The sequence below is a fragment of the Myiozetetes cayanensis genome, unplaced genomic scaffold (assembly GCF_022539395.1).
Source record: "Myiozetetes cayanensis isolate MyiCay16 unplaced genomic scaffold, myiCay2020 scf10, whole genome shotgun sequence".
In the NCBI taxonomy this organism is placed as follows: domain Eukaryota; kingdom Metazoa; phylum Chordata; class Aves; order Passeriformes; family Tyrannidae; genus Myiozetetes; species Myiozetetes cayanensis.
Window position 1 is genome coordinate 11592191 of NW_026086605.1, and position 16443 is coordinate 11608633.

A 16443-nucleotide genomic window follows, 5' to 3' on the forward strand; every position below is an offset into this window, starting at 1 on the left:
AGTCTGCAGAATATAAAAGAATCAGCCAAGTAGACAAGAAATCCCCTTTGTATAAAAGCATGAATCTCTGAGGAAGTGTGTAAAGAGGCCCTGTCAGTTTAGCGTGGTCCCAATAAAACACTTAGTTACTGTATAAGAATTTGATTTAGCGTGAGTGTTTGTGTGTCGGTCTGCCTTTGTCTGTGGGTGGTCTGCCTCCCAGCTCTCTTCAGGTACTGTACCAAAATTATGTACACAGGACAGACTGGAGGACAAAATATACTTGTGGTGCTCAGTCCCTGGCTGTCCCTCCTGAGACACCCAAGGATGTTAGAAGTGAGGCTGTGAGCTAGACCCTTCCATTTAACCAGAAAACAGATGCAACACAATCAATTGTGGTAAAACCACTGTTGGACCTCCAACACCACCTTCTGTGGGCAGTCAGAAGCCGGCAGAGGAGTGCATCAGCTGCAAACACGGTAGAATTTTTTTGTGGTGTAGTCACATATATCCCTAAACACCAAATCAAATCACAGGCCAGAAGCAGCATAAGATCATTTGAAAAAGCCTCCTATCAGTCTGAACACATACCAAGGGCCTGCCTTAGCTCTCCAAGCCTCCAGTGTGTCAGAAACCTTGGTGACACAGGTCACACCATAAGTGTTTGTCAAGCAGACTGGTACCTGACTCACAGAGCTGACCAGAAGTGCCTCAATGTTTTGATGTTTTGAGCAGCAACATGGCCTGGTATCATTTATGCTACTGTTGGCTACAGAGGGAATCATACCAATAAACAAATTCAGTAGATATGGGCTGGGAGGGTGCTTTGAGGAGGCTCAATTCCTACTGCAAAACAACAATACCCCTCACTGCTCCCCATGAGTCTGAAAATGTTCAGAGTCAGTTAAAGCATCTCAAAACCAGAATTATTAAGCATAGAAACACCATTTCAGCCTCACAAACACCATAATCTGCAGCTCACTGGAAGCAGCAAGAGGTTAGTGGGGAAACAAATTTATGTCCAGATCTTTCTTCCTTTAGTATTGACTTCATCAGCCCAATAGACAAGATAACCAGCCAAACACCAGCTTGATGATTTGCTTGTATGTTTCACCTATAGCCTTTTTCTATTAAATCTCATATATCTCAGGACTGTTGGCCATTTCATAATCCCACTCAATTGCTATTTTCCTCCCAGAAACCTGAAAAGTGAAGGAAAAGAATGTCAGTCCTGCAGAGAAAAGTTTGCTGAGACCACTAACACACCTCTTCCATAAGGATGATGAAGGTGGCATTGTGTCCCTGCTCCATGACCAGCTTTCCATTGCTAGTGAGGATGTGCAATCCCCGAGGGGCTTTTCCAGGGCATTTCTCCATCTTGGCCATGTACTTCTCCCTCAAGCCATCTGTGCAGTTGTTAGACACAATCCTTCGGTACCTGGGGAACAGTCAAAAAAGGAGATTGGGCTCAGACAGTGGGTGGAAATATTCCTTTGTTTGTTTGGTTTTTTTTGTTTGTCTTTCTCCACATTTATACATGTGTTTTTTCAAAGGCTAACTGCCTGCATGATTCCCTCACTGAAAGGAAGAATCAAAACCCAGTGCTTTATTAAATGGGAGAAAGCCAAACCAATCACTATCCAAACTTCTCCAGAGATTCTCAGCAGCATCACTGAGAAGACACATTGTGGAGGTGAATTACTCTGCCCTGCTAAAAGGCAGAGAATTCTTCCAACTCCCCATGCCTGCAGGATTGCACCCTGCATCGTAGCTTTTTAATTATGCTTTTTATGATATTTTGTCTGCCTGTACTGTGCTAGAAGGCACTTGAAATGATCTACCAAGGGTTTTGTCCAGTTCAATTTTAAAATGATTCAAGGAATAGGTTCTTCTTTTAGCTCTTCTTGGAAGAGGTTAGCTAAGAAGCAAGGTCCTCGACTACTCCCAGTGTTGTTGAGGGGGATTAACCCTTTCTGTTAATTTAAGAGTAAAAACAAAGGATTGGTTAGGAAGACACAAACCCCAAGAGTTTTGCACAAGTCACTGCAAACAGAGTTTCACAACATCTCCTGCATGATAGAATAGCACTTGCAAAGTGATACTACCATAATAAACCAACATTTTTGATCTGTTCTGGATAAAACCAGGAGAAATCAGCACATGTAGCTTGCCTGAAATGCAAGGCATTGTATATACAAAGTGAAAATGGCAAAGGAAAAAAATAAAAAGAGGCTAAAAATTGTTCATATGAGCCTTCCTAGAAGCTAATACAGATAGGAGTTGTAAGATAGTAAGAGGTTCAATAAAAAACAATGTGAAATACCTTGAACCTGTACCTTTAAATGTTCAGCTGTCTCAGATAGACCTTCTTGATTCACATTTTAATTTTGCAGCAAAGGGGAGCTCCAAGTCTAAACTCCAGGGACCACACATCACTTGATAGCAATGCAATATCTACATGTCACTTATGTTAACTTGCTTCTCCCTGTCTCTGAGGAATGAGGCAGTGTTCCATACAGATGCTGCTGCACACATTACCCCATGAATACGACTGGAAAAGAGCCAGATGGGATGCAGAGGAAGAAGAACCATCCAGATTCTCTTTGTGTATTGCAAAGTCACCAAAACCAGACAGACTGCAAGATTCACTTACCCAGTGCTGTTCCAGTAGTTCTGACCAATGCTGCAATCCTTGGACAGGGAGGATGGGCTGAACCAGAAGGCTGGGATGCACTGGTTGTTGCTGTGCCTCTCATACCCATAGTCACTATGGAGACAAGTCAGGAGTGCATCACTGTACCCATCTACTGGATTGAGCTCAGAGTTTTGGGTGATGTCCCCAAAGCATGTGTGTGTTGGTGATTCTCTGCTGGATTGCATGACATCATGGATTGGGCTCATCCAGAGACAAAGTACTGGACTAGTTTGAGAGGCAGGAACAGGATTCACAGAAGGCATGTGATATCTGACAACACCAGAACTACCCACCTTGCAGAGCACTGAAGGACTTGAATTTCATTTGGCAAAACACGGACAGAGATTAAGAAAGAAAATTATATCATTAATTTCTTTTCCTATTAACCTCTAATTTAAATTTGACTTTTTGGGTTCTTTTGGTTTGCTTGCTTTTTGCAGTCGTTGCTTTTAGAACAAACCAGACTAATTCTAAGATATACTTTTTCAAATTTTCCCGACAAAGTGGCTAGGAACATAAAATACTAGGAGCATTTCCTGAACAGCTAGCCACTGTATGTATATTTATGTATGTTAATGGCCTCCCTGCTCTCTGACTGAGCTATGACTTGCCTGAGAGAAAAATACAGCTAATGTTTTTCTAACTAAACTATAACAACACAGTCAAAAGGGTAGTCTAAGGATTACATGGTATTGTACCACATAGGGAAGGTAATTCAGGGTATTGATGCTTCTTTGGACCACCTAAGAGTGGAAGTGTACACAACCACATGCAAACCTTCTCTTTACAGCTGCATTTGTGTGCCAATACAATGATGAAGCAATAGGATTAATCCAAAGCTTTCCATAACTTTTAATAGGCTCTGGATCAGGTTTCTATGCATAGCCTTTATTGACAGTCTGGATTCAAAGGGCAAATAAAGAGAGATTCTGGATTTTTGCCTGAAGCAAGTTAACAAATGCCAACACACTAAACCTCAGTGAAAACAAAGACACTACAGAAGCCACTCTTGAAACCTCTCTGTGCTTTTAGGACAATCTGGGTTTTGTCCTTCCCCCATTCAGAGTCTGAACTGCCAACAGAAAGTCTCTAGGAAGTTCTTTGGTGAGACAAAACTGTGCTATGTCCCCAGTGACTCAGGCTGCTATTGTTCCTTTTTTTGGAGGACAAAAATTCTGCAAGCTACTTTAAAAGGTTTGGAGATTCCCTAATGCTCTTTCTCTCAACATTCAATTTAATCATTCTCAGTGGGTCCAACCTGCACAGTCAAAAATGCCTGGCAGGGACTTGGTAATTAAAAATATTCAGGAGGAGCTGTACTTTGCCCAGGAGAAGAAAAGAGCTGCATAAATATTTAATAAAATTAAAGACAACATTGCTGTGTGCCCTCAAGGTTCTGTGCTTGTTCATTAACTTCTGGTAAATGTATATTAAAACCTCGCATGCTGCCCACCTTCCTTCTCATAAGCCCCAGGGTTTGCATAAGTGAAGGAAATAATCAAGTCCAGCTGCTGTGCTGTCTTTGTCAGGAAAGCTATCTTGACAGAGTAAATAAAGAAGCAGGAGGAGGGAAAAGAAAGATCAGCGAGTGCTTTAATAACACTTTGGAGTTCCTTCTGCCAGAAAAAGGCCAGGATTTGCTTTTCAAAGTGACTGCAAGGGTTGGCAGGAGTCACCCCGATCTTGACTCATGAGGATTTGTTGAACTGAGGCCTTGGATCATAATTTATGCCCCTGAATTTTAGATTAGCCTTATATCTAACAGGAGAAAGCAGCACTGCAAGCATGAGGCAGAGAGGGGCAAGGGCGCTGTGACCAAACGGGAGAGAGCACAGCCCTCACAGCCTCTGCTATTGGGCTGCTGCAGTCATTTGTCCCGTCCCCACGGCTCTCAAAGGCAGGCATCGTCACACCTGGTACCTTGAGACACTCCAAGATCAGCACCAGCCTCCAAACCTACTTACTGGGGAAGCAGAGGGCCTGTCTGTTGGGACTTGGTGGTCAGTGTAGTCACACACCCCAGCTGCTGACCCTCCTGCTTTCCCTGACACGCCACAGGACCGGCTCAGTTCAACAAAAGAGACAGACCAGTCAGTGCTTTCAAGAACAACTGGACACTGTGAATCCAGTGAGAAAAGGATGAGTGGACATTTTTTTCTGGAAAAGAAAACATTTTTCTTGAAAGTTCATTAAGTGAAAGAGTAGGAGCTTTCCTTTAAACCGTCCTGTCCGCCTTCTGGTCGGCAGAGAGAAAAAGGACTTCTCATACTGATATCCCAAAGAAGGCAGATGAATCTAAATTGTATTCTAGAATAACCTGTATTTTGCTACTGATTAAATAATTGTCTCATCCTTTAGAAGTCACAAGTCAGAGCAGATGAGTCCACCTTTCTCTCTGAAAATCACTTTTAAGGTAATCCAGCTTTGGTGCTCTATTTCCAGCACTGCTAGTATTTTCCTCAAACTGACTGCCCCAAACCTTCCAGTCAGCCCTGCCAACTAGCGTCAAAACTCAAACTGAAGCACTTTCTTCTGATTCTCCATCACCAGCTATAACAATTCTGCAATTGGAAGCCAGTTAACAATTCTGTTGGCAGCGCAGGGTCTGAAACAAAAGCGAGCGTGCTATCCTGTAATTGCATTTTCTCTGTGGGACTGACAAGGTTAACAGCAATATTCTCTCATGTTAGCAGTAAAGTTAAGCAAAAATGATAGTGAATGCAAGCAAGGAACCCGTCAATTGATTGAAAAAGTGAGTTCTGATGCAGATCTTTTTCAAGGCAGAACAGCTCTTAAGTCCAATTTAGCCATCACAGTTTTCCACTTACAGCTTGGAAAAGACAAACTTCACTGTGAAAATAGAAAGCTGGTGAGGCACAAAGCAGCATAAGGGTAAAAAAACCCAAGTAAATTCATAAGTACCTCTAGAGATTGGTTCTTGATTCACCCCAGAGGCATACCCCACTGCCAAGGGCAGATACTGTAGAGCAAGATAGTTTGTCGTACAAGTTCCCATGATGAAAGCAAAGGAGAAAGATCTCATGAGTCAAGTTAAGGAGTCTCAGATGTAATTTTGGCATTAGGAACAAATAAAACATCCATCCAGATAAGATGAAAATGCCTGCTCTATATCCCTGAACCTCTCTTAAAGCCAAACTACTATGATATTCAAGAGAACACTTTGGTCTATATTTTGTCTTCATTTTTCTACATTTCAGTATGCCCATGCTCTAAAACAGAACTATGAGACTCAGCTGGCCTAAGTCCAAATAAATGCATAGATCTCATGCCTCATACCTCTTCAGAAAGTATTCAAAGGTAAGGGAAGTTTTTGGAAACTATACTGATACTGAGTCAGACACTGATAAACTACTATAAAAATTAAAATGTTTTCTCAACTGATCAGCTTTCAGGGTATCTTGAATTCTATTTAAATGACATTCTGATCATTTAAGTTCAAACATGACAGATATTAACAGTTTTAAGTCTTTGAAATATTGCCTATCACAGGTTCAATGTAGTAATTCCTTGTGCAGAGATCCTGACTTGTGCATTCTCCCATCTCCTATCTCTGATTGTCAAGCAGTATCAAGCAGTGTTTCATTTTCCCCCTGTTTTATTTTTAAGATGCTTTCAAAGTGACCTTAAAGCAATTTGAAAATTATGGCCCCATTAAGTTAGAAACACCAATATTTATGCAAAACAAGTAGTTATATCTGACAAGGGTGGGCTGTAGTCCTGTCACAGAAGCCCTTTCAGAAATTTCTCAATAAAACATTGTTAAAAAGCAACAAACGGTTCCCAGCAATTCAAAGGAATAACAATGAAAATGTGCATGTTTTGCTAGCTTGCTCCCTAGGTACTCAATGACCTTGTAAGTGAGGAGAGAGAAATTCCCTCTTTCTCCTGAAAGGGACATGCTTTAGACCATAGAAGTCCTGATTGTCACTCCTTTAGAATGACAGACAAAAATGTCAATCAGTACTTGGATTTTTTTGCTTTTCAATTCCAGGCTTGGATTTCTCATGGAGTTTAACAAATCTCTCCTGCGGGTGGAAGGAAACCTCCCCCATACAACAGGCATGGGGGTCATAGCTCTGCTATATGGTGTAATCACAGACACGAAGCCACATTAGACTCAGTTTCTCTGCAAGGTTTTCTGTCTGGGTATTATTTTGACCACTACAAGGATAGCCCATGCAAAAAGTCCCCAGAATCGTATACTCACCACTCAAAGTCTCCTTGACCACAGACACACGGTTCAGACACCACAGTTTGGGAATAATCCTGACCTAGGGAACACTGGACTCCAGGCTTGCGTTTCTTATAGATCTTCCTCTCTCCCATGACACAAGGCTCCCCCTTCATTAGCCAAGGAACAAGAGGAGAAAGATATTTGTAGTGGCAGCTGTGTCCTAAATGGAGCATTTTGTCAAAAGATGCAAAAGGCAATGAAAACAAGCATTTACCACTGGGAGAGTTGGAAGCTCAGAGTCCACCTCCCTTTTGTGTCTTTGCAAAATCAAAAATCACTGTGGGAGTACTTATGAGTGCAGTGTGTTCAGCACTGAGTTGGGATGATAATGATAATGTGCCCAAAATGTCTGGATGCCCAAGCCATCACAGCCACTTATGCCACGTTTCAGAAGGCATCCACCAATATTGAGTCCTATGAATTATCCTGAAAAGACAATGTGGGTGCACTCCAGGGTTTCTTCCATATGTCAGATAAAATCTGCTGCAGAAGGAAGTGTCCAAGTCTGAAACCCAAAGCAGGGACAAAACCTAGGTGTGGAACACAGGATTTGACTCCCTTTTGCTCTTTCCTCAGTAGACCTGGCTTTGTTATAGATCTCAAATAATTCCCATTGTGTGTTTTGCTGGGCTTTTGAACACAAAGGTTTTCAAGAACACTATTGGGAGCATCTAATCTAAAAGAAACATTTGATGTTTAGGTGAGTTGCTACAAAAAGAATTTTCTATGATGCAGAAATAATTTGTCTGCATAGAAATATGAAAAAAAAAGACAACACTTAATTGAAATATTTCTCTTTCCCATTAACAGTGATGCCCTTGGTTACACGCATGTCTTCCCTTTTCTATCATTTAAATTATTTCCATTTATTCATTTCTATGACTTCAGTTATCTGACACATCCTTGCAAATTAATACTCATTTCTAATTCATGGATTTCATTCAGGAATATCACAGTGCCAATGGTTCTAGCTCTAGTTATGTTCCCCTGCAGGGTGGGGGACATCCTGCTGGTGGCAAGTAGCTCATAAGTAATCTGCAGAGGGTATTGACCTCTCGGTTCTGGTCACTTCAGAACTTAAATATATCCAACATGAAAATAAGCCAGAGTGTATGAAAAGAAAAGCATGAATCCTTGAATAGAATGAAATAATTTGGTCTGCTTTGGTGTCTTTTATTCAAGAGCTCCCCAGAGTTTAATAGACACCTGCAGGATGAATACATGTTTTTATTTTCATTTTTGAGTAGGGAAAATAGAAGTAAAGTGAAACAAAATTATTTTCATGAGTCACCGACAAAGCTACAAAGAGTTCAGCGTCTTCCACAATTCAATCACAAGGTGAGGTTTTACATTGCCCTAAGAACTGAGGCCAAAAAGATCCATCTGGTGCAATGGATTATTTTCATAAAAATAGAAGTTAATCTCCTGAACTTGCCCACAGAAGACTGGGCCCATGTTTATTCATGCATATTCTTCAAGGGATGCAAGAAAATCCATACGCTCTGCTGGAAATAACAACTGCATTCCTTCCAGGCAACACAGAGTACAGGAAAAGGAACACCCATCAATCCCTCCCTACACAGTGGCAATACCTGATTGTGCAGATGCCAGGTTTGGTAGTCATCTTTGTTACACCTTCGGCTGAAGATGGACTTGTAATCCACCTTGACCAGCTGCCATTCAGAACGGAGACTGAAGTGCCCAAAAACTCTGAGGATGGGAGACAAAGAAAAATAGGAAAGAACCAGAGTCAGCCAGACATGTTTCCATTAAGCAAACAATGTCTTGTGAATCTCAGCTGCAGAAACCAACACACAGTCTTGGAGGTTGATGCCAGAAAATGGTATTCAGTCATGACCAACATTTTCTGTTCCTATGATGTCCTAAGATTGTTTATCCTTTTCCTGATACCTTGTACAGTCTCTGTTGGAAGGTCTTTCCATGACTGTAGTACCTGGCCCAATGGGACTCTAGTCTAATATATGTATTACTCAAGAACAATAAACAACTAGACAAGAAAGCAAACGTTTGGCTGTCTCAAAATCAAGCCTTTCTTATCTAACACAGTTTCTTTACTGTTGAACACATGTGTTGCACAAACTTACTACTTAATGAATTATAAAAGAAACACCACAAATTAACATTTGGGATATGGACTAAAGATAGTAGTGTCCCTTCCACTTAGTGAACGTTGACTGCAGCTAATAGGAGTGGAATTATAAATGATCACCACTGCAGAGCTTTTCTTTACTCTTGTGAGTAGGCCACTCATCATCAGCAGTCACTGATCACACTCCGTGGTTCATCAATGTAATAAGCAATAAGTTCATTTTCAGGATGAAAATGACACATTTTTCAAGTAAATCTAGGATAACACAAGACTGAGTAATTCAGTATACAGGAGCAGCTGGAGTTGAAGAGTCAGCACCCAAAAAAGGTGCTGAAGGGGAAGGACTCTAACTGGAATCTGAAACTCAGGCACAGATCTGTTACAAATAGAATGATGAAAGAGATCATACAAAACTGAATTGTAGCAGAGGCTTCTCCCCAGGTTTGGACCAGAACATTGCAAGCAGAGATGGTTGTCAAACACAGGTCTCTCTAAATTCCATTTCAACTATGCAGCCTTCCTCCACATGCAAGGAAAATTTTGTAATTTTTTAAGTGTCCAGAAGGGAAGGACCAAGGCAGCAATAAGCAGTGATGACACACATCACCAAGTACCACCAGGTACTCTACATGTTGAAAGCTCATACCTTCACCAAAGAAAGCAAAATCATGGCAAACCCATGGTTTAATTAATAAATTAACACTAGATACCCAATCAAAAGACTCCATGAGTGCTCAGTTTTCAATCAAGGAACAGATTCCCATTTCCTTGGCCCGCTGTGATTTTCTCAGTAAGAAGGAACTTTTCAATCCACTGCAGCTGGATTTACAAACTGGTGTATAATATGAGGAGATTAGGACAGGTAATCAGACTTTAAAAGCTATGAATAATATTACAGCTTCTCATCAACGGGGGAAATCTCAGTACACATCAGCAGATAAAGATCAAGTTGATTTGTCCTTATAACATGCCAAGGTTTTGACTATTTTGAATATATAAAAGAACCCAAAACTTCATCTAAAACACCAGTTCCAGATTTAAAAAATTCTGTATGTATCAAAACCCAGATCTTTTCTGACACTCAAGAAATGTCACTGCATCACCATTACTGCAATATTTAGAGGGCAGAGAGCAATTTTTTTTTCATTATTCCAAATCTTTCACCAATCTATGTTTTTACCCAAGCCATTTCTAAGACTAAAGGTTTTGTTGTTTTAATTATTCCAGATTAATAAAGAAAGAAGGAGAAAGAAGATGAACAAATTTTCCTACGAAATAAGGAGAAACAGAAGAGAAGACTTGCACACACTAACAAAAATTCAGATCCTGCTGTGTCCCCAGTGTGATGCCATTCTTTACTCTGGATCGTCTTAGCTTACACTGTAATCATATAGAGCATTGGCTTTGCTCTACCCTCAGTCCTTCTGTAGATTGTAACCTGCATCAAAATTCCTCTATGTTGTGTTGTTCTTTGTGAAACAAAGACCATCCCAGAATCAGTCATGTTCTCCCACTGAGACCTGTCTCAGCTCATGGGTATCAGGGAGAGAAAGGTGGGTGGGTGAGATCTGAGAGTCTGGAGCTGTGGGTTTGCTGTGGACACATGTCTATATCCAAGGTCTGCTCCACAAAGCTGACAAGAAGGGGAGAAGATACAAAAAGAACCTGTGCCAAATACATATGCAGTTAGAAGTGAGTAGGTGGGGAAGAACTTGTCTGGTTGAATGGATTTATTAGGTGAATTGTTGCTTCTCTCCAGAATAATTCTCAGTGTAGTCCTAATTGTGGGGTATTACAGACATGAAACACCAAGGCATTCAAGTGAAGGTACAGAAGAAGCTGCAATTCCTGTTCCTCAGCACAGAATGCACATCCTGGACCAAGATAAACCCACAGAAAACAAAGCAGTATGAGGTGCCAGGGCACTTGTTGGGAGAAGGGAGAAGGGAGGAAAGGGAAAGAACACAGGAGGAAGGATGCAGAAGGCCTCCAAAACTGTGCTCAAACAGGAATTCTAACTGAAGTTCCCCTTCCCACTTTCCTTTGTCCTCGGGTAAGTCCCATCAGCTCTTACACCACAACTGCTGTCAGCACAGTCCTGTCTGTGTTGGATGTGATGCATGACTGAAACATCATTCCTGCAAAGCAGCACTGCAGCAGGCAGAAACCATTTAGCCCAGCAGATTTATACCAGTTTAGGATTTGACTTGAGTGTTTATTACATAAAAAGATATAGCAAAAGGAGGAGAGAACATGATCAAACACATACACTTGCCTGAACCCAGAAGATAAAAGGGCCAAAGAAATCCAACACTTTGGCAGTCAAGGTATCTCAAGGAAGATTTTGTTCCTCAGACTGACCCTTAGCTAACTGTCCATCAGGAGAGCAAAAGGTTTCTTTTTGCTTTAGAAAAATTGTCAGAATTACCTGATTTTTACATCTACTGAAATAAGCTAAACCAAATCTCCAACATTGAAATTCTTCCATGATAATTAATGAAAAAACCCCAAAGTTTCCTTAGTGGAAAGCAGCATATTAGCATTCCAAAAGCACAGAGCATTAGATAGTCTTTAATTAAATGATTTCAAAGAAGATCTTTGTGTATAATTGCTATAATTTAGATGGAAACAATACTACACTAAATGTAATTAGAGGAGTGTGAACAGAGAGGGATGTTTTCCTCTGTGCTGCAGAGGTGGTTCTGGGTCACCTGATTCCTAAAGTAGTAAGTTCCCACCCTCCCCTTGCTAATAAAAAGCTCCTTAAGGCTAATCAATCACTGTGGTGCAGGCTTCAGGTATAAGAGTTGTAGAGGAGCCATCAAGCACCTGCACCCTGTGTGAGCACTGCTCGCCAGTACTAAATGCCACCTGGACATCTACAGAATGGTTTAATTGACCAGCCAACATGATGAAAGTTATGTTACAGTTCATGATGACTTTGTTGTGCATTTGAAACTTCAATGAGTAGCTGTAAGCAAACATAAGGAACAGAAAAGAGTGCTTTGTTACCTGTGGGGCTCCACTGGTCTCTCAAACAGCTTTCCTTGGGAAGTGACGGGAACCTTCATTGTTTTTGAAATCAAAAATGGGCTAAACAAAACATCACAGGGCACAAACTCTGACTGAGTAAAACCAGATAGTGCAGCTGAACTCTGCTTTTATCAGTTTTGTGAACTACATCACTGGATCTTTTTCCATAGAGAGTAAGGTGCATGCACATGATGTCTTCCCACTGTATCTCTTGGGGTGGCCAGGTCCAAGAGAGGGTTGGGCAGACAGAAAAGAGCTGCAACATTTTAAAATTGCACATGTTCGGCTATCAATAAGTGCTAGCACTAAGTGCTCCAGTTGGTACATAACAGTTTCTGCATCCAGTGTAAATAAACAAAACAAGAAAAGAGATGCAAATAGAGATTGGTGGGAGTTTCTTTTTCCCTACTCAAGTGATGAGTCCTCGTGTTACTTTGAAGATACCATCTCATTCATCTTACCTGATTTCCAAGTGCCTTTGTTTTTCATTTACTTTGTCTGGTCATTAAATTAGGGAGGTAGATGGTTTTAACGAACATAGATAAACTACCAAGATGATATAGGGGAAAAGGAAATAAGCTATCATAAATTATGTCTCAATAACTTTGTCTATCATGGTCTAACTGAAAGCTCTTAATTGTTAGTTGAAAGAATAGAAGACAAAAGAAGGTCACACTCTAAGAAGCCAACAAAAAAGTATACTTTGATTTTTCTAGATAAGCAGTCTGATCTGGAAGTGCTTGAGAAGCAATAAATGAAAGAGCCCAGATGGTATTCAGGTAGGTATTTAGGTTTTCTGACTAGGTTCTCCAACCTAAGCCATGGAAAAGTAATTTACAGGCTTTAACCTGGATAGATTTTGTTCTAGCCCTCTGAGTAAGCAGTTAAAACTCCACATAAAATCTTAGCTAATAGGACAGCAACTTCCCAATTGGTTCTTGCACAGCTTACTGTGGAATCATTGCTAAGAAACCAGAAAATGCTTCCCAAACCCTTCTTTGGAGAAACAAGGCAAGGCTTTTATTGCCAGGACTGGATGTCATTATTTGGAGAAAAATTGTTGGAAACATGGAAAACAGTTCTGAAATGCCTACAGATTCCTGATCGACTCATTTTAGAGAAGGTCACTGGTAATGCTGCTATAATTATATCTTTCATTAATTTCTTAAAATACACAATAACTTACAAATTCAGTATATACTGACTGGATAACTTTGTAGAGAAGCTCTTTAAAAGGCTTTTTACATTTATACAGTGCTCTCTTCTGAGATTGCTCTGCTTTCACCTTGCATTGTTGACAGTTGTGCTTTTTATGTAATACAATACTGTTCACTTCTGACAGGTCAATAGAATGAATTGAGGGTCACAAGATAACAACTCACCTCCCTCTGGTCCATAGATTCAATCCCTGTCCCTGCTTAAGGTATGAGAAACAGATCTCAAGTAATAGCTCCTGTATTGCTCTCAGGAAAGGCATCAGCTGTGTCCATGTGGATCTATCCCTACTGGCAGTTTCAGACAAGCTGCCCAAGCATGAAAATGTAAATGTCTTCTCATGCCTAAATCAAGTCACCTTCTATCATTTCTGAAGTAAACCAGTAAGACATTATATGGAGCAAGCAAGCACTGAAGCTGCCTATACTTGACTGGTCTGGTCTGGATATGGATGGAATACTTTTACCTCCACTAATCATCCTACTTTCTTTGAGTGCAACACCTGCTGTGCTCAGCTGTGTCCATCATTGAGACAGATGACTGGAGATGCCAAGGAAGGAAGCAGCTGATAAGGTAATCTTCACTACACAAAACACCAAAAGTACCCTCCTTTCTGAAGCATTTTCCCTTCACTGGACATCAACAAGGTGAGAGACATGAAAAGGCTGGGTGTTTTTTTGCTTTTCTCAAAATACCTTTTGCACCTCTGAAGCCAGATTTTAACAAGATTAGGTTCCACAGGATAGACTATAAGCATTTTTTAATATCTAAAATAAAGCAAAAAATATAATATACTTAGTTGACACCATCTTTTAAGATGAACTATGCAAGCAGACAGATGGATGGATCAACAGAAAAGTAAAGCCAGAACAACAGAGATCCAAATATATACTTTAATTGATAATACTGAGAGAAAAGCTAATTGCAGTGTCATCATAAATAGACTGTTTCATTTAGAAAACTTAAAATCAACCTTGATTTTTATTTCCTTTCATTGTAAAAGAAAAATGCTTGCAGAGAAAGTGTCTTAGCAAGCAAAAAATTTCCAATAGTAGAATCACCCAAATAAGTAAATGCTTCAGCTGACCTGAATCTGTGCTTTTGTTGTGGGAATGTAGAAAGGGACAGAGTCCAGAAAGATCACCATCTGATTTCAGTTAAAAGCCCTCTTTATTTACATCTGTGCTTCTAACAGGTAGTGCCAAAAGCAGATATTTAATAGGTGAATCCAAGAAGTGCTGTGAAGCACACTCTGGAAGAATCACTTCCTGGCAGGCAAACAAGCATGTGCTGTTCTGTTTTTATTTTGTTCTAGTCTCCTGGAGAGGATGATTTTCTCTGACCAAAACCAGGGGAAGTCACAGCTACAGGAGCACTGGGTAGTTAATCCACAACTGAAGGTGCTCAGTCTCTCTGATATCTGTCAAAAAGAACAACATGTTGCTACTGCTGCAATTTTAACAGATAACCAGATATCCAAGGAGAGCATACCTGGCCAGCAAATATCACCAATGCTGTCTCATGAGCAGTGTTTGGTCAAATCCACCCTAAAAGTAATGGCATAGCACAAGCTGGAGAGTTCCTCTCTACAAACAGCTTGGATAGGTATCAGATGGGCTGACACGTAGTCACCCAAAGTATGTCCATGCAGCACCAATTAGGACCCATCAGTGCAAAAGTCAAGGACCAGATCTATTTAAATTTGGCTGGTCTATTCTCATGAACTCTGAAGGCATTTAACATTTTGGGTATACTACATAGACATGGACCTGAGAGGCTGCCAGGTAAAGCCTGCATATGTCTAAGCTCTGCATTTCCACTCCTGTGGCTCTTGGCAAGCTTGGAGAATAAAGTTCTTTTGCAAGACCTATGCTGGCACTTATACAACCAGCACTGAGGTGGAGATAAGAAGCTTAGCCAGAACAGAGTTGTAGTTTGCCACTGGTTGTTGAACTTTGTATTCCAGTGCTCCCTGTGTTGATTAGTTCATCATTAGTAAAGCATGAACTGGGTGCTCCTATTTCCTCTGATCCAGAGAGCTGGGTAACATGGACCAGAGATAGTGGGATGCTCTGAAAGAAACAGCAAAGATTCAGCCAAAAATTCAGCCAAATTCTCAGCTCTAGCTGAGAATTGATTGTGTTCCTGTACAAGGATCTTTTACATTCATAATTCACTTGATTTGGTTTGGATTTTTCTCCCTACCATCCAGGCCCGTCCTGCATTTTCGGGGAAAATGCTCCAGCCGCTAGCTCAGGGAACACTTACAGAAGGTCTTGGTATCTAGATGTACCTCCATCACTTGTTGACATTTATAGTTTTTCACACAATAAAAGAAAGTGCTGACAATTTCACACAAAGAAAAGGGAAGGGCCTGTTATTAAATCTGGATATAAATCTCTGTGTAAGAAAGTAGCAGTACAGTAAGACTATGGCCGAGCTGCTATGGCCAAAACGACACAAACAGCAATGGAACAGTTGCAAGTTGTGCTGGAGGGGCCAGATTCTACGAATAGGTCGTGAGAGAGGAGTTATTTTCCCATGAATTAAACATAAATCATGACTTATGAGAAACCAAATGGGCTGTGTAATCTCCCAATTTTTTTTTATTAGGGTTTAGATGGAATTAGCGTTAAAGGAGGTCACCAGTTACATGGAAATTGGTTGGAAAGGAACTGAGACAAGGAAGTAGAACTTAATTGAAAGAGACACAGATCAGCAATTAGGGAGAATGGAAGAGGGAGAGTTACACTGTCTCACGCCTGGCAAGATGATGCAGGGAGTAAGAGACTGGAAACAAAGGAAACGTAAAAAATGAAAGATGACACTGGAAAGGCTGGCAATTGCCAACAAAAAAACACTGCCTAATTTTTTCCTAAACAATAAATACAGTTTTTAAGAGCCACTTTGGAGCTTTTAATTCAGTTGCTTTTGGCTGACCTGTCAACTAGGAACAGTAGCCTGAGGGCAATGGGTGATGATTCAGGGCTGCTGCACTTCTATCTGTGGACCAAAAAAAAAAGTAAATTGGTTTCTTTTTTTCTTTTTTTCCTAGAAAGAAGAGGTGCATTTTTTTCAAAATAGAATATACCATCCATTTGGATCTAGATTTTCAGCTGCTTCAAATTAGTGTAATTTAGACCATCTAAAGAGACC

The 16443-nt window shown here is 40.6% G+C and overlaps 1 protein-coding gene across 1 annotated transcript in view; it reads right to left on the minus strand.

Annotated features, from left to right (window-relative positions):
- SORCS3 (sortilin related VPS10 domain containing receptor 3) overlaps window positions 1-16443 on the minus strand; it is a 289152-nt gene that overhangs the window by 32608 nt on the left and 240101 nt on the right. Inside the window, exons 15-18 of the mRNA XM_050338477.1 lie at window positions 8522-8639; window positions 6903-7036; window positions 2633-2746; window positions 1246-1417 (exon numbers count right to left, since the gene is read on the minus strand). Of these exons, the coding sequence (XP_050194434.1) occupies window positions 1246-1417; window positions 2633-2746; window positions 6903-7036; window positions 8522-8639 (538 nt within the window). The remainder of the gene's footprint in view (window positions 1-1245; window positions 1418-2632; window positions 2747-6902; window positions 7037-8521; window positions 8640-16443) is intronic.